The sequence below is a fragment of the Herpailurus yagouaroundi genome, unplaced genomic scaffold (genome assembly GCF_014898765.1).
Source record: "Herpailurus yagouaroundi ecotype Mexico unplaced genomic scaffold, PumYag 29, whole genome shotgun sequence".
Taxonomy (NCBI): domain Eukaryota; kingdom Metazoa; phylum Chordata; class Mammalia; order Carnivora; family Felidae; genus Herpailurus; species Herpailurus yagouaroundi.
This window is the reverse complement of record NW_024412377.1, coordinates 112176832-112200585: the sequence shown is the minus strand read 5'-3', so window position 1 is coordinate 112200585 and position 23754 is coordinate 112176832. Positions and strand designations below refer to the sequence as shown.

General features: G+C 37.7%; 1 protein-coding gene across 6 annotated transcripts in view; it reads right to left on the bottom strand.

The window, feature by feature from the left end:
* Positions 1–23754, bottom strand: part of PDE4D (phosphodiesterase 4D) — a 1431601-nt gene that overhangs the window by 918725 nt on the left and 489122 nt on the right. For all 6 annotated transcript variants that reach the window (XM_040452554.1, XM_040452564.1, XM_040452576.1 and 3 more), the window contains one exon: positions 23272–23501. In XM_040452554.1, the coding sequence (XP_040308488.1) occupies positions 23272–23501 (230 nt within the window). The remainder of the gene's footprint in view (positions 1–23271; positions 23502–23754) is intronic.

Genomic DNA, 23754 nt, shown 5'->3' with positions numbered 1-23754 from the left:
ACACCTTTATGCTTTCACCCACATGCATCCCACTCACTCCCTGGTTTTCTCTCCTAGCAGTCTATCGAAGGAAATGATGGAATCAAGTTAAACCAAAAGCCAAAAAAAAGGGGGGGGACAGGAAACAGAAACAGTCTGGTTTCCGAAGTATAGATTCCTTATCTGAATTTAACTTTAGAATCAGGAAGATAAGTCTCTACCACAGAGTACAGCAAGCTCTATTGTGAAATCAGATTCCTTAAATTTTTCTGTTTGACTTTTCATGATAATCTTCCCATGAATATACTGCACAGTTAGATGGGATTTTTCTCTAATTTAATGTGGGCTTTTATTTTTTTCAATGTCTTCCTATTGCTGAGATGAGAAACATAGTCTTATTCAGTGTGGGGGGGGGTGGGGGGACGGGTGATTTGTTCCATTCATTTGTTTTTATCTTGAAAAGGCCTCTAAGATCCCAAATCTCCTACACTGGCTAGTAGGACTGGAGACTCCTGACACCAGCTTTTACTCTTTTATTCCCATAGACATTTCTTACCTCCACCTAATAAGAACCTCTTTGATAGGGTCTGCAGGGTTATAATTCCTTATGAGCAGAATTATCTAGGAATGAAAAAGATGGATGTATACTGCAGGCTACTTGTACCTGCAAGACATAATGAGGTTTTATTCAGAGTCTGTATTCTATACATACTTAGGAAAAATGCAGAAATTAAAATGCAGTCAGTTTCATGAGAGAAGCTTCAAAAGAGGAAAGGTCTAAGTCATGGGCCTAGAACATGACAACTGGAAGTGGCCATTGGCATCATGTCAATCAACAATCTGCCTGTTAAGTTCTGATTCATTCTCCCCTTAAGATTTTGACCTTTAGTTTGGTCTCATTATGAAAATGAAAAGTTCAACATTTTTTTGTTGTTGTTAAAAAGTAAAGCTAGTCAATTTTAGGAGTTTTTAAAAAGGAGAAGTAACTAGCATTTAGGCCCAACCAGACTAATCTAATGGAAAGTTTATGTACCCTTATTCCACACCATATAATTTTGTTGACTGACCAAGATCTTCACTTCTAGCCAGTTGTGAATTTTGGCTCTCCTTGTTAATAATACCAAACTTCCTTACTTAATACTGTAAACCAAGATCTTCATCCCAACTCCCAAGCATCCCGGTCTACTCCTAGGCTCTCCTGTATTCACTCTTTGCTCTATGTTGGCTTCTATTCCCAAATATAAAACAGGTAAGTCTGTCTATTCTCATAATATTCTCATAAATATTTCGCAAAAGTTGGACATTTTTATGCTACCCACTGCTTCTACTCTAGACTATGGTGCCATTTTCCCCAGTGAATTACCGCAATAGTTTTTTGATTGGCCTTGCCATACTCTCATTCTACTCTCCCATCAAATTCCTAATGTAGCCATGATGATCTTTTGAAAAAGAAAACCTAGCTTCATACCATTCTTCATTAGTTTCTCACTACTATATCCTTAGTCTGGCTTATGTCTGTATCCTGTTTACCTCTTCAGCCTCATCTTCCTCCATGCTACTGCTCACTTTATAGTTAATTTTAATTCCTTGGTTATACCATGTTCTGTTTTCCCTCAGGGTCTTCACATATACTAAGCAAAAATAAAGCACTTAGAACAGAACTTTTACAATTTTCAACCACCACATCTCCCTAATTACCTGCACCTGTGTCATATACTCTACTTGGATATCCATATTTATTATGGATAAAGTGTCTTCCTCTGATAGCAGGGCTAGTCCTTCTCTTGTATTCTAAGTCTATCCCTCTTATCTACTCAAAGACATTGTCCCATCAACTTTCTGCATCATCAGTTTTCCCCTCTTACTATATCATTCTTCCTATGGTCTGAATACTTGGGTTCCCCCAAAATTCATATGTTGGAATCCTAACCACCAAAGGGGTGGTATTAGGAGGTGGGCCTTTGGGTGGTGCTTAGGTCATGTGGGTATAGTCCTCATGAATGGGATCAGTATTCTTATAAAGAGATCGGGAGGCTCCTGGGGGGGCTCAGTCAACTAAGCATCTGACTTTGGCTCAGGTCATGATCTCATGGTTCATGAGTTCAAGTCTCATGTCAGGCTCTGTGCTGACAGCTTAGAGCTAGAGCCTGCTTCGGATTCTGTGTCTCCCTCTCCCTCTGCTCCTTCCCCACTCTCACTGTGTCTCTCTCTCTCAAAAGTAAATAAACATTAAACAAATTAAAAGAGAGAGAGAGAGAGAGAGAGAGACAGACAGACAGACAGACACCTCCCTAGCCCAAGTGCCTCATAAAGCAAGAAGGATCTCACCAGAACACAACCATGGTGGCACCATGATATTGGACTTCCCAGCCTCCAGAATGATGAGAAATAAATTTCCATTGTTCATGAGTCACCCATACTGTGATACTTTGTTATAACAGTCCAAATGGACTAAGGCAGTTCCCATCAGCATACAAATATACTGTTAATTCTCCAACTTAGAGAATAGAATGTGGTTCCATGTTGCCCTTCAGTTGCTGTATCACTCCTCTGCCCTCTAGAGAAAAACTCCAGGAGCCCAGAAATAGCATGATTAGTTCCCTCAAGTCCCCATTCTCAGTGAGATCTTCCCTGGTTACTCTAAGTAAAATTCCAACCTCTCCAGACATACCATGCCCCTTTCCCTGCTCCCCCCCCACCAAAATTTAAGATCTAAGACAGCAGGGTTATTTGCCTGCATCAAATAGTACTTTATCTCAGTCCATCGCCATGTAAGCAAGGACTCTGCCTCTTCACACTCTTGAGTGCCTGGCATCACCCCTGTGGCTCAGAGATGGCATTTGATAACTGCAATGAGTGAAGGAATGCATGCATGTGCGTGATAACACCTCTACCTCTCTTTGCCTTCCTCTCTGCCACAGGAAACAGACATTTATACTCTGTAAATACTTGAATTCTCAAGTATTCTCAGGCAACAACAGATGTTGGCGAGGATATGGAGAAAGAGGATCTCTTTTGCATTGTTGGTGGGAATGCAAGCTGGTGCAGTCACTCTGGAAAACAGTATGGAGGTTCCTCAAAAAATTAAAAATAGAACTAACCTAAAAATAGAATGACCCAGCAATCGCACTACTAGGTATTTATCCAAGGGATACAAGTGTGCTGTTTTGAAGAAACACATGCAACCCAATGTTTAGAACAGTGCTATCGACAATAGCCAAAGTATGGAAAGAGCCCATATGTCCATGGATGGAAGAATGAATAAAGAAGATGTGGTATATATGAGCGGACACACACACACACACACACACACACACACACACACAATGGAGTACCACTTGGCAATCAAAAAGAATGAAATCTTGCCGTTTGCAACTACGTGGATGGAACTAAAGGGTATTATGCTAAGCGAAATTAGTCAAAGACAAATATCATATGACTTTACTCATATGAGGACTTTAAGACACAGAACAGATGAACATAAGGGAAGGGAAGCAAAAATAATATAAAAACAAGGAGGGGGACAAAACATAAGAGACTCTTAAATACAGAGAACAAACAGAGGGTTACTGGAGGGGTTGTAGGAGGGGGGATGGGCTAAATGGGTAAGGGGCCTTAAGGAATCTACCCGTGAAATCACTGCTGCACTATATGCTAACTAACTTGGATGTAAATTTAAAAAATAAATTAAACAAACAAACAAAAAAAAACACGTGGAAAAACAAAAAAGAAAGAAAACTTACAATAGTCAAGTGGGATTTGGCCTGCAGGCCCTAGTGTGCTAATCCCTGGTCTAAGTTGGTTTTCTGGATCTTAACTCATCTCCTTAGCAGAAGTACAAGTGGAAAAAACGGTACAGCTCTTCCCTGGTCCAGGCATGCATATTTAGCCCTATCAACTGTCTACCAGTCTCTGATCCTTCACAAGTGAAAATCTCAACCCTTACCCCCAACTCCACTGAATCTTCAGGTCATTACCAGTTTACAACAAAAAAATATTTTAGAAAGACAATTAAAGCCAAAGTGAAAAAAAAGAACAGTATGGGGCTCCTGGGAGGCTCAGTGGGCTAAGCATCCAACTCTTGGTTTCAGCTCAGGTCATTTATTTCTCAGTTCCTGGGATTGAGCCCTATGTCAGGCTATGTGCTGACAGCATGGAGCCTGCCTGAGATTCTCTCTCCCCTAATTTCTCTGCCTCTCTGCTGCTCTCTTTCCCTCTTTCTCTTTTTTTCTCTCTCTCTCAAAATAAATAAACTTTAAAAAAATTAAAAACAGTAAAACAAATTCTACTTGAGGAAATCACATGATTTGTACTTCAATATGTCTCAAATGGCATCAGTGACCCATGACCCCTCCAAGGAAAAATATACTAGAATTGTTCTTCTTTTGGAGCATTATTAGAAAGATAACCTCTAGGAGGAAATTCAGATCCTTATAATTCCTTTTTAGGGGTGTTTACTAGAACCCATATTATTTTAATTTTGTAGATGATATATTTCTCTCTCAGGTTTATAGGCCTATGTCACTCAAACAATCTTGTGTTTGCTTGTGCTTACAAAATGCTGCCATGGGGATAATTTAAATGCAAATTAGAAGTCATCCAAAGACAACTTTATTTTGTTGTTGTGTTGTGAGGCTAATGGAAGCAGTCAGTTATTTTCCAGGATAAAAATGCTCTTTAAATAAGAGAAATGGTACAGATGTTTCATTGTACATGTTTCATATTTTCCAAATATCCTCTGATTTTGTTACCAATTTCTTATCAGTTAATCAGTTAATCAGTTAATAAGCATAATCATTACTCTAAAAATAATAGTCTTCAAATTGTTAAAGCAATACTCTGATAATTTAATAATAGATCTTGGTATTATATGATGATCATGTTATTTTGAACCAAAGTTTTTATAGTGCTATTTTATAACAGTGACATTGAACTGACTTTAGATGACCATTGCTAAGGACAATTTTTGCCATGTTTAAGATAATCCTAGGAGAGATCTTCTGTATTTATTAAAGGTACATTAACTCTTTCAGACCAACAAGTCAGAGACAATAGAGCACTGAAGATATAATTTCCTAATTGGTAAATTAGGCTCCAAGTTTAGGGATCTACATGAAGAATCAACCTGGAGTTTTTTCAGGATCTTCAAGGCCCCAGAACCTATCATCTCCGGTCTCCTTCCTACCAGGTAAGGGTTACTCTGGCATAATAATCTTCAGCTTGTGTCACTGTTTCAGTTCACTGCAGATGTCAGCAGAAGTGTCTTTAGAAAGAAGGGAATAACCTCAGAGAAGGTTCAGGACTTCAGAAGGATGAATGCCATACCAGAACCTCTTTCTAAACTATTCCAATTGCATTTTTTGTTAACCTAACCAGATTTTTCTCAGCTATAAGAGATAGTACTGGATATGGAATGAATATTCTGAAGAATTGGGGAGACTCAAATATCCATTCAATTTTCCTCACAATTCCACCATTAACATTGGAACAAGCCATTAAGTTAATTGAAACAATTACTATGTCATAAATTAAAAAAGCCTTGTTTGATCCTATTTGACTACAACAGACTCCCTGAAGAATAGATACTTTTCTAGGAGGGAAATATATTCTGAGGCATACAATTACAACTGAGGATAAAAACCTGTGAGTATAATTAAGATACTGTATTAAGGTAGAAAGATACTATTAAGAAAGAAAGGTATACATGCAAGGGTTTCTGAGACTGTGGAGGTTACATGTCTATGCCTTCTCTGCAGTTGACTCTGCAGACTGATGGTAAGGTTTTGGAAAACATCTCTCTCTGAAATACTTCTTCTCAAGTAGACCGTACAAATGTGTTCACACATGTGCAGACACACACACACACACACACACACACACACACACACACACACACTACAACAAAGATAAATGACTTCTAAAGGACAAGGACACCTATAACAAAAGTTTAACTGACAGTTTCTCCTCTTTCTCCTCACAACTGTCTTCAAAATTTTATATCAAGAACAATTCTGATAAAATTAGTACCACATATAAGGAAGAGTTAGAGAGAAGTACAACAGAGTTAATTTTCCTTCAGGGAAAACTTTTTTTTAAGAGAGGGAGAGAAATTAAAATAAAGTAGTACTTATAGAGGAAGAATATTCTCCAGAGAGAAAAGACATGCAGTTTGTAATTTCATGCACTTAATTAATTGCAGTGCAAATCACTCTCATTAGGAGTCCATTTTAAGCCTACCAGCTTGAACAGCCAGGAAGGAATAATTACGATGAAACCTTGTCCCTGTCTCCTTACTGAGAGTTTCAGAAACTTTTCCAGGGACATATTGAAAGATTTTTCTTTCTACCACCCCCTTTTTTGTTACCCTTGTATGTAAAAGCAATGGAATGAAATGACAATTCAATGTTTGCCTTTGGTTCCTCCTTACCAGCTTTTACTATTGATTGTACAGTGAAAATTCTCAAAAACTCAGAGCCCTGCCCATACTTTAGTTTCTAGAGTGATAAAGCCTTATAATAAATTCATTAAAGGCTGTGTACATGTTAGGGTTCTGGGTTGCAAACAACAGAAATTAATATTGATAAACTTTAGCAGAAAAAGGAATTCACAAAAAAATATAGGATAGAAATCCTATACACCATAGCCCTATAGACTACAGTCCTATAGACTATAGAGTAGACAGGGAGCTTGTAGAACCAGACGTGAGTGGGATCCAGGGGAGTAATGAACTGCCAGGATGCAACCACACCATCCGTCTGCCTAGGACTCTGGTGCTCACCAGCCAGGCATGTACACTGCTTCTCATACTGTCATCAGCCAAAACCACCATACTACTAATTTTCCACTCAATAGTGCCACATGTCATGGTGGGTCTAAGCCATCCCCTCAAGATTTGAAGTCCTGGCTAGAGGTAACAGATTGACCATGCTGAGATCTAACTGCCAGCAAGGTGTGCAGAAGGAATATCTGTCCCCTGTAGCTTCCTTGTGGAAGGCTAGGCCCTCTCTCCTACCTACTCTGAGATCCCATCCAAAAAAGAAGTGTTGGGTACTTAGCAACCAAACCAGTTTTCTACTTCAGGATGTTAACTTCCTTGAATTCTCATCCTTTTGTCTATCCCCAGGATTTTATTCCCAAGAATAAATGGAGTGACAGTAATATAAGTTTATTAAAAAAAAAAAAAAAAAAGAGGGTACAGAGCATCTGTCTTCTTGCAATGTCTGGCTAAATGAGTATAAACCTAGTGTCTTAATCCATTGAGACTGTTATAACAAAATACCATAAACAGGGTGACATATAAAGAACAGAAATTTGGGGGTGCCTGGGTGCCTCAGTCGGTTGAGAGACCGACTTCGGCTCAGGTCATGATCTCACGGTTTGTGAGTTCGAGCCCCGCGTCGGGCTCTGTGCTGACAACTCTGAGCCTGGAGCCTGCTTCTGATTCTGTGTCTCCCTCTCTCTCTGCCCCTCCCTCACTCATGCTATGTCTCTCTCTGTCTCAGAAATAAACATTAAAAAAAAAAAAAAAAAAAAGAACAGTAATTTGGAGCACCTAGGTGGCTCAGTTGGTTAAGCATCCAACTTTGACTCAGGTCATGATCTCGCTTCAGGCTCCACAGTAACAGTGCAGAGCCTGCGTGGGATTCTCTCTCTCTCTCCCTCCCTCTCTCTCTTTCCTCTCACTCACTCATGCCCTCTGCCTCAATCAATCAATCAATCAATAATAAAAAAAAAGAACAAATTTATTTTCACAGTCCTGGAGCCTGGGAAGTCCAAGATCGAGGCACTGGCAGGTTTGTTGTCTACTGAGAGCCCATCTCCTAGTCCACAGATAATTTTCTCACTATATCCTTAACTGGGTGAAGGAACTCTCTAGGGCCTCCTTTTGTAAGAGCACTAATTCCATTCATGAGGGTTCTACCTTCATGACCTAATCACTTTCCAAAGTTCCCACATCCTAATACCATCCCCTTGGGGGTTAGGATTTCAAACTATGAATTTGGGAGTAGGGAATAAACATTCAGATGATAGCACCTAGACTCACTCATGGAGAAGGTGGTAAGAACTACAACCAAAATACCTTCCTGCCTTGGTGCTCCACAATTTGTGGTCAAAGCTTAAATGCCTGCTTTAGTGCTAAACAAATTGTGGGACCAGATAAAAATAGCTTAGGTACTTGCTTCAGGGAATGCTTTTTCCTGGAAAGACTGTAAACCCCAAAAAAAAAAAAAAAAGAGCTTATTTATCAAAATTAACAGTTTGTTCATCAGAACTCACTTTAAGACCCTCACACTTCACTTCAAGACTTCATTAATCCAAAGCTATTAGTCTTTAAATTAGGCACAATCCCAACGATTTTTCCACTTAGCAAGACCAGACCCTAAAATTCTATAAACATCTTTTTTCTATTTCCCCCTTCTGAAATATTTCTAAGGTTAAAGGTGGTGTTCTCTATTCCAATGAGACTAATACTTCGTTTTGCTTAATCAGTAGATTCTGCTGGTGATCTTTTTAGGAACCTGCCTGCAAACAGAGACATGGTTACACAACATGATCAAGATAACTCTGAAACCCCAGTATTCCCCCTCCATGTTTGCCAAAAAAAAAAAAAAAAAAAAAAGTCTATTGAATTACATGTGAGAAACAAAATACCAAGCATTTTATTTTTATGTGTTCATAAATACACTCTCAGAACCTAAAACAGTATATATCATAAACCAAAGGCTCAATAAATATTTGGATGAATGAAACTACAAATAAATCATGAATCCAATTCTTACTATAATTTTACTGAACAGAAAAACACATATTTTTAAGAGAAAGCAAGACAGAAAAAAAAAAATAACCACAATCTTGTTATTCCAAAAAATTTAATTAACTTCCATATTCCTTTCCAGTTCTTAGCCACATGCAGGCATATATTTTACAGTGCTGTAACTTTAACACAAATGCGCTAGTGTGTTTTGCTTTTCTTCCCAAAAGGCCCCAAGCACTTCCACGGTACCATCTAGTTATCATAATGATCATCTTAATGATGAGATAATGGTCCATGAATGTGAATTTTCATTACCATCCATTCACTGTTTCTGCCAACTGCAAAGAATGACTTTCACTTATAAAGCAGTTTTATAAAAATACTAAATAAACCTAAAATCATTAGCCCTCACTTCAGATTTTTCAGTGGATACTTAATGGAACATACCAGAAGTTATAAACTAAAATAAGACAATGTGGGTTCTGGTCCTTTTTTGTGACAGTTATCCTCTGAAAATCAATTAACTTTTACATTTCTTCTTAAGACAAATGGAGCCCTTTCTGCTTGGGTCTCTGTAGAGTACAACTAATACCCTTTGCTAGGCATTCTATAAATACGATATACTCCACAGTTGCTGAATTCTTGTCAAAAATACTATTTCAGATGGTGAGGATAAACACAGAGAAAAATGACCTTCACAAGGTTACAGAAAAGAAATAAAAATTACATTTGAAGATGCATGATATCAAGAATTTTAGTCCCAGGTCTTAGCCATGCAACTTTATCAGGTAGATTTAAGTTAGTATTAGCATGAACACAGTGTGCTAGAAGATAAAGTTTGAAAATAATATGTGATATCCAAGTTAAGGGAAAAGCCATACAGACATGCCTTTCTGGTGTTTCATTTTACATTAGTAGCTCAATCTACCGAAGAAAGTTTTCTACAAATAATATTTGTCCACATCAAGTTCAATTTCACTCTAGGAGCACCTGGGTGGCTCTGTCATTCGAGTTTCTGTCTCTTGATTTCAGCTAAGGTCACGATCTCATAGTTTTGGGATTGAGCCATGTGTTAGGCTCCAAAGTGAATATGGAGCCTGCATGGGATTCTCTCTCTCTCCCTTTCTCCCTCTCTCTGTCTCTCAAAATGAATCAATAACCATTTTTTAAAAATTCAATTTTACTCTAGGGTCATGTGGCTGGTTCAGATGGTTGAACATCTAGCTGTTGGTTTTGGCTCAGGTCATGATCTCATGATTTGTCGGTTCAAGCCCTGCATCAGGCTCTGTGCTGACAATGTGGAGCCTGCTTGGGATTCTCTCTCTTTTTCTCAAAATAAATAGATAAACTTTCAAAAAATTTCAATCTCACTGTAGATTTCACTGCTATAATTGGTAGCATGATGAACTAGAATAATGCTTGAATACCAGAAATAGTATTTAAGAATATTTAACAAAACAGTATTAAGACAATGATCATTTCTAATAAAGGAAATCCTCAAAATAAAAACCCTAATGCTATTCAAAATACCTAAGTTCTTATTATAACTGGAAAAATAATTACAGCTAAATATTAAAAAAACCCAGTTGTTTAACATAGAATAATACTCTGACTGAAAAGATAATACACACCAAAAAAAAAAAAAAAAAAGATCAGATCCTTCACCATACTCCACAGCCTGTATCTAGGACACAGCTGAGTAACTTGAAAGATGCAAAATTCCCCCAAAACCACAAGCTGCTGCTGTTTCCAAAAGATGAAAAAGATGAAAGTCCTGAGAAGCAGTGAACGCCATTGTGGACCTGATCATTTGGAGTATGACAACCTCAGTGGCCTTTCCAAAAGATTAGTAACTATGCTACACTTCTGCTTCCCTGAATCTGTCAAAGGACAGCTGGACAGATTCTTGAATGCGTTTTGGAATTCAGCTATAATAATCAAAATAGTCAGAGAACCACCTGAGATAGAAGATCTTCTTCTCCCCTGTGTTCTTCCAGTTCATTATCCTTACACTGCTCTATGATTTCTCTCCCTTGTTCAAATGACTATTCTTGTTCTTCACAAGTATTTCAATTTTTCTAGAAACCTCTTTCCATGGTAAACAGACTTCCATTCATTTTCAGCCTCACTGATGAACAGTTGCCCTACATACTGCCTTCCTCCCAACTTGGTTCTTCACAGAGGAGGTCACTTCCCTGCAGTGCAACCACAGAGAGGCTGCTCTTGTTTTGGGGCCCAGTGCCTTTCCCTGAGATGGGTTCAGTGCTCTCCTAGTTATTCAAGTTAACTTACTGATTGTTACTCTTCCTCCCTTTTGTGAAGCCCTGCTTTGACATTCATGCCAATCAACTCTGCTTCATCAATGCCTTCTGCCAGTCTCCCTGGTCACTATGTCCCATTGACTGAAAAGTGTCTAACTTTTCAGCACTTTGACATCCTGAATCTTGCTATCTGACCTCAGTGTCCATGTGGAAGAGTCACCTCATGTCTAAGTCTCTCAGCTCCTCAACTGTTTCTGTCCCACTGCAGCACCCTCTTCTCTAGCATCCCCCTACATCTTGAAAACATCTTTAATTACCCTCAACACTTAAATCTTCACGTTCAAACATGCTGTCCTCCAAATCTAACTTCCCATCCTTTCAGCCTGTTCAGTTTTTCTAATTTCACCTGTTTGCTACCACAGGGGCCTCAAGAGACCTGAACTCTTTTTATATCTACACCTTCTTATATTCACTCATTTCCATTTCCAGCTTAGTTGCCACAATTCATCACTTCTTTCATTCTCATGCAAATACCCCCAATTCCCTTTCTCTATTTTTCAAACACTGCATCCCCACTTTCCAATTTTGGGTCAAACCAACTCCCTAGTTGGCGCCTATACTTGGATGCTCAGTACTACTAGAGAATATTCCAAACACTCAGATGTTGGTTACAAGAAAAATTAATGGTAATGATTATTCACTGCACCTTCAATATGACGAGTTTATCTAACCATGCTAAAGATTTAGTTATCTGAATGCAAACACTGCTTCCTCTTGTCCCTAGACTGTGTCCCTACTGTTCTCCCTGCTGGGTACCATCTCCTTTTAGATCTCAGCTAAGGTGTCAGTTCCTCATAAGCCTACATTAGTTTGCTCCCCTATGGTACCTCATATTAGACCCCATGTCCTCAGTCATTTTGTGTTTTATGTCTAACAAACAGGATTGTAGTTGCCTATTTTCTTGTTTGTATGCCCTACTGGTTCTAAACTCTATGAAGGAAGAGACTATACTGGTCTTGTGGAGCTTCTCATCTTTAGTTCATAGCATGGTGTATAGCAAAGTACAGACACTAGCTATTTATTGGATAAATGTATAAGTGAATACATAAGTACATGACTAACAGATGATTGCATAAATGAACATATTCATCAATATAACTCATGGTTATTCTTTTATATTTATAAAATTTAACTTGATTCTATTACATGAATGTGAATATATGGCTTCAAGAAATAAAATTAATGTGAATTAAATCATATTAGGAAAAAAAAGAAAGCCAAAGTCAAACGTTAACTGGTGCAAAGGAATAAAGATGGAGAATACTCTTGAAATATATGACAAAAAAATGGGAAAGTTCCATAAAGTCAATTGTGAAATATAATATTTATTTATTCTAAAATGTATATTCTAAATTTTATTTATACATTGTAAATTATATATTTTAAATTATTTATTTATACTCAAGTTTTGAATATTTGTATATAGCCTCCACATAACAAGGGATGTGTGTATGTATGTGTGTATGTTTATTTACTATGACATTTAGCATTAACTGTAATTTTTTTATAGGAATCACATTGGAATATCAGTCAGAATATCCTGAGATAGAACTCATCTAGAAATGTGGGCAAAAGTCTTACCTTTCCCAGGCTCAAACCTACCAACCGTAATATAAATGATGTTAATCCACTAAAGCAAATACATCATCCAGATAAATTACATAAATGACATCAAACAACTTAACAAAATGGCATGCTACTTTAGTTGAATTCTACAGATTTGGAATACTCTAAAAATGCCTGGCACTGTCTACCTTCTGTTAAATGGATATAAGATTCTAAACAAATGAGATAAATAGGTATGACAAATGATACCTAAGTCTTAAATTGTTAAAAAAAAAAAAAACTATTCATCTTGCCAGGATTTTCAGCAAAACCAAACCAAAGCAAACAACAGCAGAAACACAGATCATATGTTTCCTAGTTCCTTTCCTATATACAGTTTTATTTTAATGAAATCTCTTTGATCTTTGGTAGTGCTCATTGCGGGGGGGGAGGGGATATTTTTATATTTTGGTCCTTTCCTAAATTTTAGCTGAACACATGTTCTTGTTCTGGATTTCTCAGAGTAGTGCTCTGCAGTCATTATTAAATTTGAATCAGTGGATACATTATGCAGTATATACATAATAATTAAACGAATGTCACTAAGAGTGTTTTCACCGAAGTTTTTTTTTTATGAACATAATATTGCAAGTCAAAAGAATATGACTTTTAAAGAATGTCAACTCTCTCTAAACACTTCAATGATGAATAATTCTGGATTATGTAAGGATGGTCAGGCAGGGGGGTGTTTACGGAAAACAAGCTATCTGAGGAGCTGAAAATTACAATTCCTGAACAAAAATAAAATGCTGTTATTCAGCTCTGCACTTTGCAAGCCATAGTACTGTGTTCTTCAATCAACTTTTCATAGCAAAACAAATACTTCACTGGGATCATTTTGGGGAAATATAGAATTCCCAACCAATCTATACAATAAAACAAGTAAAGTTAGCATAAAAAAGGTTTGGAAACACGTGCAAAGTCAGCACCCTCTTTAGTGTTTTTAAGAACGTGAGAGCCTGGTGACATAGAAATTTTGACTATAAACATAAACCCTTCCTTGGTACATGTTACTTTAGTGACATACATATATAGAGTAAAATACTGTGGTATAGTGTCAGTCCATTGGGGTATCCGTAATTAGAATGCCAGGAAGTACTACAAGAATGAAAAGGTACTATTGTATTCTGAAAAAGAAATTGGAGTTTGATAATTATCTTATTCTTTTGTAAATTTAGGGCATGACAGACTTCATAAAACATTCAGAGATTCTATGATGTAGGAGGAATAAAGTCAGTGTTATTTAGCTGTTTATTTTAGGTTAGATCCAAGAATTGCTACTGATTCTGGAAAAAAAAAGATGTGGTTCCTCAAGATACTATATATTAAAGATAAAGTGTTCTATCAGTCTTACAGTCTAATTTTAATCTTGAAAATCACCAATTTCAAAGCAAAAATAAAACCAGATTTAATTACACAGAGCAAATGTTTCAGAAACAAAAGGCTTGCAATATTTTATGGGTGTTCTGGGAAGTTTTGACAAACACTATGCCCATAAATTACACTTGAATAAATCAAAGACAAAGGAACCCAGTTTCTTTCTCACAGTATCATCAAGACTCTTAGAAGTATTGCTTCCCAATTTCTTTGCATTCATTACTTTTAACTCCAAATCTAGCCCAAGAAACTGTATTTCTAAGGAATATTTCACAATCACAATTATGTGTGCCCATTTTCAACTTGAAAAGTTTTGCCTATAGATCTTCCACACAGCTTTCAATAAGAACTTACCAGATAAATGTCTCAAAATTTGAGCACAGATCCAATATGAAGGTGCAAGTCTTGTGGGTATACTCTGAAATACAGCCCTTTAGCTTCTTAATTCCTTAGATTCAAAATGTTCCAAAGATGGAATGCCCACTGTTAATACCTTCTTAAATTAAGATCAAATTTCATGGCACAAAAACAGACACATAGACCAATGGAATAGAATAGAAACCCCAGAACTAGACCCACAAACGTATGGCCAACTCATCTTTGACAAAGCAGGAAAGGACATCCAATGGAAAAAAGACAGCCTCTTTAACAAATGGTGCTGGGAGAACTGGACAGCAACATGCAGAAGGTTGAAACTAGACCACTTTCTCACACCATTCACAAAAATAAACTCAAAATGGATCAAGGACCTGAATGTGAGACAGGAAATCATCAAAACCTTAGAGGAGAAAGCAGGAAAAGACCTCTCTGACCTCAGCCGTAGCAATCTCTTACTCAACACATCCCCAAAGGCAAGGGAATTAAAAGCAAAAGTGAATTACTGGGACCTTATGAAGATAAAAAGCTTCTGCACAGGAAAGGAAACAACCAACAAAACTAAAAGGCAACCAACGGAATGGGAAAAGATATTTGCAAATGACATATCGGACAAAGGGCTAGTATCCAAAATCTATAAAGAGCTCACCAAACTCCACACCCGAAAAACAAATAACCCAGTGAAGAAATGGGCAGAAAACATGAATAGACACTTCTCTAAAGAAGACATCCGGATGGCCAACAGGCACATGAAAAGATGTTCAGTGTCGCTCCTCATCAGGGAAATACAAATCAAAACCACCCTCAGGTATCACCTCACGCCAGTCAGAGTGGCCAAAATGAACAAATCAGGAGACTCTAGATGCTGGAGAGGATGTGGAGAAACGGGAACCCTCTTGCACTGTTGGTGGGAATGCAAATTGGTGCAGCCGCTCTGGAAAGCAGTGTGGAGGTTTCTCAGAAAATTAAAAATAGACCTACCCTATGACCCAGCAATAGCACTGCTAGGAATTTATCCAAGGGATACAGGAGTACTGATGCATAGGGGCACTTGTACCCCAGTGTTCATAGCAGCACTCTCAACAATAACCAAATGATGGAAAGAGCCTAAATGTCCATCAACTGATGAATGGATAAAGAAATTGTGGTTTATATACACAATGGAATACTACGTGGCAATGAGAAAAAATGAAATATGGCCTTTTGTAGCAATGTGGATGGAACTGGAGAGTGTGATGCTAAGTGAAATAAGCCATACAGAGAAAGACAGATACCATATGGTTTCACTCTTATGTGGATCCTGAGAAACTTAACAGGAACCCATGGGGGAGGGGAAGGAAAAAAAAAAAAAAAGAGGTTAGAGTGGGAGAGAGCCAAAGCATAAGAGACTGTTGAGAACTGAGAGCAAACTGAGGGTTGATGGGGGGTGGGAGGGAGGAGAGGGTGGGTGATGGGTATTGAGGAGGGCACCTTTTGGGATGAGCACTGGGTGTTGTATGGAAACCAATTTGACAATAAATTTCATATATAAATTAAAAAAAAGATCAAATTTCAAAGATAAGATATGTCTCCTTAACTAGGCTTCCGGTTTTCTTTTGTTTGGATTTCTTTTTGTTTTCTGTTTTCCTTTTGTTTGGATTTTGATTCAGTAACAAAATACAGAAAATTACCTTTTTTATGTTCACTCTAATGTACTGTGTGTACTCAAGAACACTAGATGATAGGTAGTTCATCTGAAAATCAATGTTTAACTAGCATCTGAGACCAGCTCCTCTGCGAATAGCACATAACTCATGTAAGTATTTCTAGAAGATCCTTGTAAAATGAACCCTTATTTGACTAAAGCAGTCTTTCTCCCTGTGTTGGTGAGTCTGTTTTATTTGTAAGAGTGACCACTTCTTCCATTAAATTCTTTTCTTTTCTTTTTTTCTTTTTTTTTTTTTTGAACACAGCAATACAAATGCACGCAGAGTACTTCTCTAGACAGGTTATAGGACACTAGTGATGAGAAATTGTTTCTAATATTCTCTACTCACACATATTCCTGCATATACATCCATCTAGGGATGTGTCATCAAGTCACAAGGGTAAAACTTGCTCCTTGGCTCTCATTTTATTATAGCTGATGCAGTAGTGAAACACAGCTAGAGAGATTTAACACTACTCCCCCGTACTAGCCCTCTGCTCCCATAACTTCTTATCTGTGTGCAGGGAGCAATCTCCACAGGTATGGCAAGCTAAACCCTCCTCAAAGTATCTGGAGGAACATGGACCACCCAGGGAAACTTAAGTCAGGGTGAGAGATGCGACCGGCGACAGCTCCTAATTCTTGAGGATGCTGGCCAGACAAATAGGTAGAAGTCAGTAAGGGTTGTTACCCAATTGAAGCAAGTAAAAAGAAGAGGAAACCAACAAATGCAACAAAAACAAACATGATCTCTTCTAATATTTTCCTAAATAAGTGTAGCAGTAGCAGTAGCTGATGTTATTACATATTAGGTACTTATAGTACTAAGTATTTTATCCTCACAGCAAACCCATGAGGTAGGGACTTCCATTATTTCGATTTTTCCCTTGAAATATTACAAAGTTGGAATGGTTAAGTAACTTTCCCAAGGTCACAGAGGTAGTAAGTGGTGAGGTAGAATGCAAATTCAACCTGTCTGCATCCTAACCACTTACTACTCTGCCACCACAAAAATGTCATTTCATTCTCCATGTTTCTGTGCCTGCCCCCTTAGCACATTAAGATGTCCCATTTGCTACCATTCAATGTTCAAGGGACAACTGCCCTTGTCTCTAAGTAAAACTTCCCTTCAGGTTAAGAGTCCTTCTTATCACCTGTTTTCCTTTTATTAAGCTGTGTCCATTTTCCCCTTCCATTTTCCTCTCCACCTTACACACCGCCCTCTTTTCCTTTTCACTGTTCTTTCCCCTTCATCTGCTTATTCTCCTTTCTCCTTTGTCCCACTCCATTGCCATCTCTCTTATCCTCATTTCCTTGACCTCTCACTATTACACTTTCCCTACACACACACACACACACACACATACTCACACACATGTGCACACATTTCAGAGGTCCTTACTGTTACCACCATTACAAGTAAATAGAAAGTAAAAATGGAAGCAATGGTCTGAGAGAAGATATTTTATAATGCATATATCCAACAGAGGACTCTAGAATATATAAACAGCCCCCAGAAATCAGTAAGTGAAAGAAAAGCTGGATAAATTTTTAAATGGGCATAGCATAAAATACATTATTCGTAAGTTAAATAAACATATTAGTAGCTAAACAATACTACCTGTCATCAGATATATAAAGCATAGTAAGATACTGCTCACTACACATTCACCAGAACTGATAAAATGAAACATTAAGAACAACAAGTGAGGTTGAGGATGCAGAGCAAATGGAACTACCACACATTGCCAGTGGGAGAGTAAAATAGTATATCACTTGGAAAATTGTTAGGCAGTAACTAAAATAAACATATGCTTACCTATGACTCCGACATTACGCCCCTAGGAATATAACCAAGAGAAATAATTGAGTATGTCCACCAAAAGACTTGTATGCAAAAGTACACAGCAATTTTACTCATAATACATGCTCCCCATACAAGAAATATCTCAAATGTCCATCAATAAGAGAGTGTAGATAAATAAATTATGGTATGCTCACACAGTGGAATACTGCACTACAATAAAAAAGAGCAAACTACTGATACATACACCAACATGGATAAATATCAAAAAGCATTTTAAGTGGTAGCAGCCAAACACAAAGAGTGCTTACAATACAATCCCATTTATATGACGTCCAAGAAGGGGCCAAACTAATTTTCAGTGATAGGAGTTAGCAAACTACATGGTGATTACATGGGTGTATAAATACATAAAATTTTATCAAGATATATACTTAAGAGTTGCATATTCTACTGCATGTAAACAATCCCTTAATAAAAAAAAAAAATTTTATGGCGCATCTGGGTGGCTCAGTTGGCTGAGTGTCTGACTTCAGCTCAGGTCATGATCTCATGGTTCATGAATTTTAGCTCTGCATCAAACTCTGGGCTGACAGCTTAGATGGAGAGGGAACCTGGGTGGCTCAGTCAGTCGAGTGTCCAATTTCAGCTTAGGTCATGATCACAAAGTTCGTGAATTCAAGCCCCACATTGGGCTTGCTGCTGCCAGTACAGAGCCTGCTTCAGATCCTGTCCTCCTCTTTATTTGCCCCTCCCCCATTCATGCTCTGTCTCTCTCTCTCTTTCAAAAATAAAATATAAACATTAAAAAATGTAAATGGAGAAAAAACACTTAAGAGAGAAATATGAAAATCTATGACATTCCAAATTATTTCTTTGCCAAGTTCATAGCATTTCTTTTTTTTAATATGAAATTTATTGCCAAATTGGTTTCCATAAAACACTCAGTGCTCATCCCAACAGATGCCCCCTCCTCAAAGCCCATCAATGCCCATCGCCCACCTTCCCCTCCTTCCCACCCCCCATCAACCCTCAGTTTATTCTCAGTTTTTAAGAGTCTCCTATGGTTTGGCTCTCTCCCTCTCTTCTTTTTTTCCTTCCCCTCCCCCATGGTCTATTGTTAAGTTTCTCAGTATCCACAAAAGAGTAAAAACATATGGTATCTTTCTCGTATGACTTATTTCACTTAGCATCACACTCTCCAGTTCCATCCACATTGCTACAAAAGGCCATATTTCATTCTTTCTCATTGCCAAGTAGTATTCCATTGTGTATATAAACCACAATTTCTTTATCCATTCATCAGTTGGTGGACATTCAGGCTCTTTCCATAATTTGGCTCTTGTTGAAAGTGCTGCTGTAAACATTGGGGTACAAGTGCCCCTATGCACCAGCACTCCTGTATCCCTTGGGTAAATTCCTAGCAATGCTATTGCTGGGTCATAGGGTAGATCTAGTTTTAATTTTTTAGGAACCTCCACACTGTTTTCCAGAGTGGCTGTACCAGTGTGCATTCCCACCAACAGTGCAAGAGGGTTCCCGTTTCTCCACATCCTCTCCAACATCTATAGTCTCCTGATTTGTTCATTTTAGCCACTCTGACTGGTGTGAGATGGTATCTAAGTGTGGTTTTGATTTGTATTTCCCTGATGAGGAGTGATGTTGAGCATCTTTTCATGTGCTTGTTGGCCATCCGGATGTCTTCTTTAGAGAAGTGTCTATTCATGTTTTCTGCCCATTTCTTCACTGGATTATTTGCTTTTCAGGTGTGGAGTTTGGTGAGTTCTTTATAGATTTTGGATACTAGCTCTTTGTCTGATATATCATTTGCAAATATCTTTTCCCATTCTGTAGTTCATAGCATTTCAAACCATTAACAGATGTCCTTCTTCTGTGAGAGTCAATACACAGCCCTGAAGTCAGAGTGACCCTATCCCATATGGAAAGCTAACTGATGGATACATTGAAGGTTTTCAACATCTCAGATCTTACAATTCTGTTTTGTCATCCTTGAAAGTTTGTAAAGGTTGCTTAATCACAATACACAAAAGCTCAGACACGTTAGGCTTATTTATAGAGAGTTGTTAAATGGCATATATTTGAACACATTTAAAGCATCTGGTCAAAACAACCCAAAGTAGAACTGTGGAACTGTTCATTCTAAAAGGCTCTCTCAATTTCAGTATCTTGACCCAGGCACTTCATTAGGAAGGTAATAGCTGCAGGCCAAAGTTCCCTTCAAAATATAGTTACTCTTGGGGCCACACTGTGTCTTTCTAAAGGGGTCGCATAAGCCTCTAGACCCACTGTGTGATACCTCACAGAGCAAGTCTCTGGTGTGCTGATACACAGGAAGAAAGAACAAAAAGTTATGATGTTAAGAAATTAAGGAAAATAAATCCAAAGGACATGAAAAGCCTCCTTTCCCATCAAAGATTTACAATTACCAGTGTCTCAGTGTAGGTTGACGAAGAGACCTGGTGGCAGGCTTACCTTCAACAACAAGGAACTGAGACAACTTGGCTAAAATAGTCTCAATTCCCCATTAGCCTTTTCTCTGAAGGAATCTGGGGGTTTGGTTAACTGAAGTGGCTACAGGATGTGAGCCCTAACTTTACCTTCTGCTTCCCTTCCAAAGCTTAGATATTCCAGAAAATTATACACCTGATTTTTATAGTTCTCAAATACTCAATTCACAAATAATTTTTGCCTCAGAATGTAATAATAGTCCCTTTCATACATTCTTAGTCTTTGTTTCTTGTTGGTCACGCTTGTCCATGGTTTCTCCTGGCTGGCTTCATGTACAAATTACCCTGGTTTCACCTTTCTAAAAGACAAACTCTTTCCTCCAAAATACTGAATAAGTTTGCAAATGGTAAGCACAATTTCACTTACACTTGTTTCTTAGATTCTTATTAAGAAGGAAACAAACTTTGAACCAACCTAAGTATAACCATACTGACAATTCTCTATTTGGCACTTAGAGACTATTTGTTTTTAGCAACACATTTAAATGTAATTAATTGAGTTAGGTTTTTACCTAATAATTTTAATTATATACATGGCCAACTATATAGAGATATATTAGATCTAATGCATTATTTTCTTTTAATAGCAGATGATATAACATGAGGTTTGAATGAGAAATCATGGTTAGCCATCAAATTCTTTTAGATACCAAAGTTAAATGAATGCATCACAGCTGAAATTTATTTAAATTTTAACTATATTCTCTTCTTACTCAAATGTAGACAAAACAAGATAATGATTCTAAGATAAACCTGCTGTGCAGAAAAGAGTTAACGTCAGGCCTGTGACATTATCTTCAGAAAAGCCTGTTTGAAAGTTTGCCCTTGGCTGGTATCTAGAAACTGGGATTTCAGGAGACTGTCCACCATTCCCTAAATGGTAAGAGACATTCACTGTGCCTAACCTGGTTCTAAAAGAGAAAAAAAAAAAGTGGTTTGTGCTGAACAACTGCTTTCCTTCTGGGAATCTGAAATTTAGGCATAGGCTGGATAGAGGGTGCCTAAGTGACCAGCCCCCCGTAAAAATTCTGGTCACTGAGTCTATTTTTTATTTCCTGGTTTTTATCTTGCTTTTTTTTTTTAATTGTGGTAAGAACATTTAGCATGAGATCTCCCCTGACCAATATTTAAGCGCACAACACAATGTTGTTCATTATAGGCATAATGATACAGATCTCTAGAGCTGATTCATTTTGCATAATTGAAATGATATACCCATTGAATAGCAATTTCCCATTTCCCTACCCTTAGCCCCTGGCAACTCCCTTATCTTTCTGTGAGTTGCACCGTTTCACATTCCTCATACAAGCACCAAGTCTTTCAGAGGTTTTTCTGGTATAAGACTTTTCTGGTGACACATTTCACAGGTGTTGTCACAGCTCACTTCTAGAGGAATTAAGGGCATCCTGTCTGACTCTACTGTAATTGGAGACTCTAGGAAGCTTCCGGCTGCTTTCCTCCAGATTTTGCCCCATGTGCCTTTCTCTTTGCTGATTTTGCTTTGTGTTCTTTGGCTGTAATAAATCTCAGCCATGAATAGGACTATTGGCTGAGTCCTGCGAGCTCATCTAGCAAATCATGGAATCTAGGGGAAGTCTTGGTGACCCCTGACTCAATCCCTGATACCTGGGAATCCTGCCCTATACACAGATGAACAGTAGTAGTTCATCTTTGATCCCAAAGAGAGGGGAAATCAGTTTTTTGAGACAGTATTTTTCAATGTTCAGGTCAAGCTGCCATATAAAATTCCCAACTGCTTCAGTGTGTTTGATCAATAAGTGTACAATCTTCCTTACATACATGGTTCATCAAAAACAAAAACCAAAGACAACTAGACACATATTTCCACTTTCCATTTCTTTAAGAATTTGGTATATTCTCACTTACCTAGTAGTAATTTCTTCATACCTTTTAATAACACAAGTCCTTTGAACTGATCTGTAACAATTCAAACTAAACTCAGTATCACAGAGGGCAGTTACTAGCAAAATTTCTTCTAATTACAACTTTTCTAACAACTTCTAGGAAAATCCAGAAGCACCTTTCCTAGACGTGCCTTCAATTTGGCGGAGAATGGGGAAGAATCACATTTGTCACTGGATTCTTCCTTTCTTTCCTATTCAATCTTCTTAAAAATGCAGCTGACCAAAACAGCAAAGAATGGATGTGCCCATTATCCACACTTTCTTTCTCAATGTTTACCTGGCAACATTGCTCTTAAAGAGTAAAACCTCCATTGCTAAAGAGCAGAGAAAGAACAAAAACACAACTATTCTGCAAAGTCAGCAATACAAAAGTTATTGAATGATGGAGACAGTGACTGTGCGTGACTCTTCCATAACTAGCACTATATAAAACCACCTCCTTTTGGGAACTGAAACAGTATTCTGGTAAGCAACACCTTGATGTGTCAAAGGCCAAATTACTAGCCTCCTGAATATAATTGCTTATTTCCTTGGATTCTTATTACATGACAATCTATTCTTGATTCAAAATTCATTTTGTACCAGTGAGCATGGCCTACTGTTTCCAGATATGTATGCCTATGTATTAATGTGTTAATTAGTTCTCATGTGTGAAGAATTTTTATTATTAAATCACATATGACCAATATTAATTTTCCAAGTCCAAATCTCCTTTCTTAGATGTTTATTCTCATTCACCAATACCTGTTCAACTCCTCTGTGTAAAACCGTTTGACGAAAACAGCTTCTCCTGTAGAGGTAGAGACATTTTCCTCCCAATCAAATCAGGCAATGAGCCACAAAATCTCAAAAGACCAAAGATAACAATCACCATCCAAAATATAAAACGGGAAAATGTTGCCCAGAGGCACTCACCCACTGGAGTCTGCAGAAGTGATAGCAATCAGTGGTAGAATCTTCAGAGGGAGGCTGGTCGGTCTGGGAATGTTCTCTGATTCACTTTTCAAGTCGGCTTGTTCCAACTGTCTGAAGGCAAGAGGGGGAAGCTGAACATTGCGGCAAGAAAGTCTCCGTACAAGATAGGGTTCCATTCCTCGGAAAGGGTCTTCCTCTTCATTACTGGAATGCAGTGTTTCCTCAGAAGCCTAAGGCAAAAGGTGAAGAAAGTACAGTACTCAATAATGATGGCTTTACACTTTTGGAGAGAGAAATTAAGGAAATTATATATGAAAAAATATATTTATTTTATTTTATTTTATATATATATATATTTGTATTATATTTTGTGTGTGTATATATATATATATAACATTTATTTTGTTATATATATATAACATTTATTTTGTGTGTGTGTGTGTATATATGTATGTGTGTATATATATATATATATATATATAT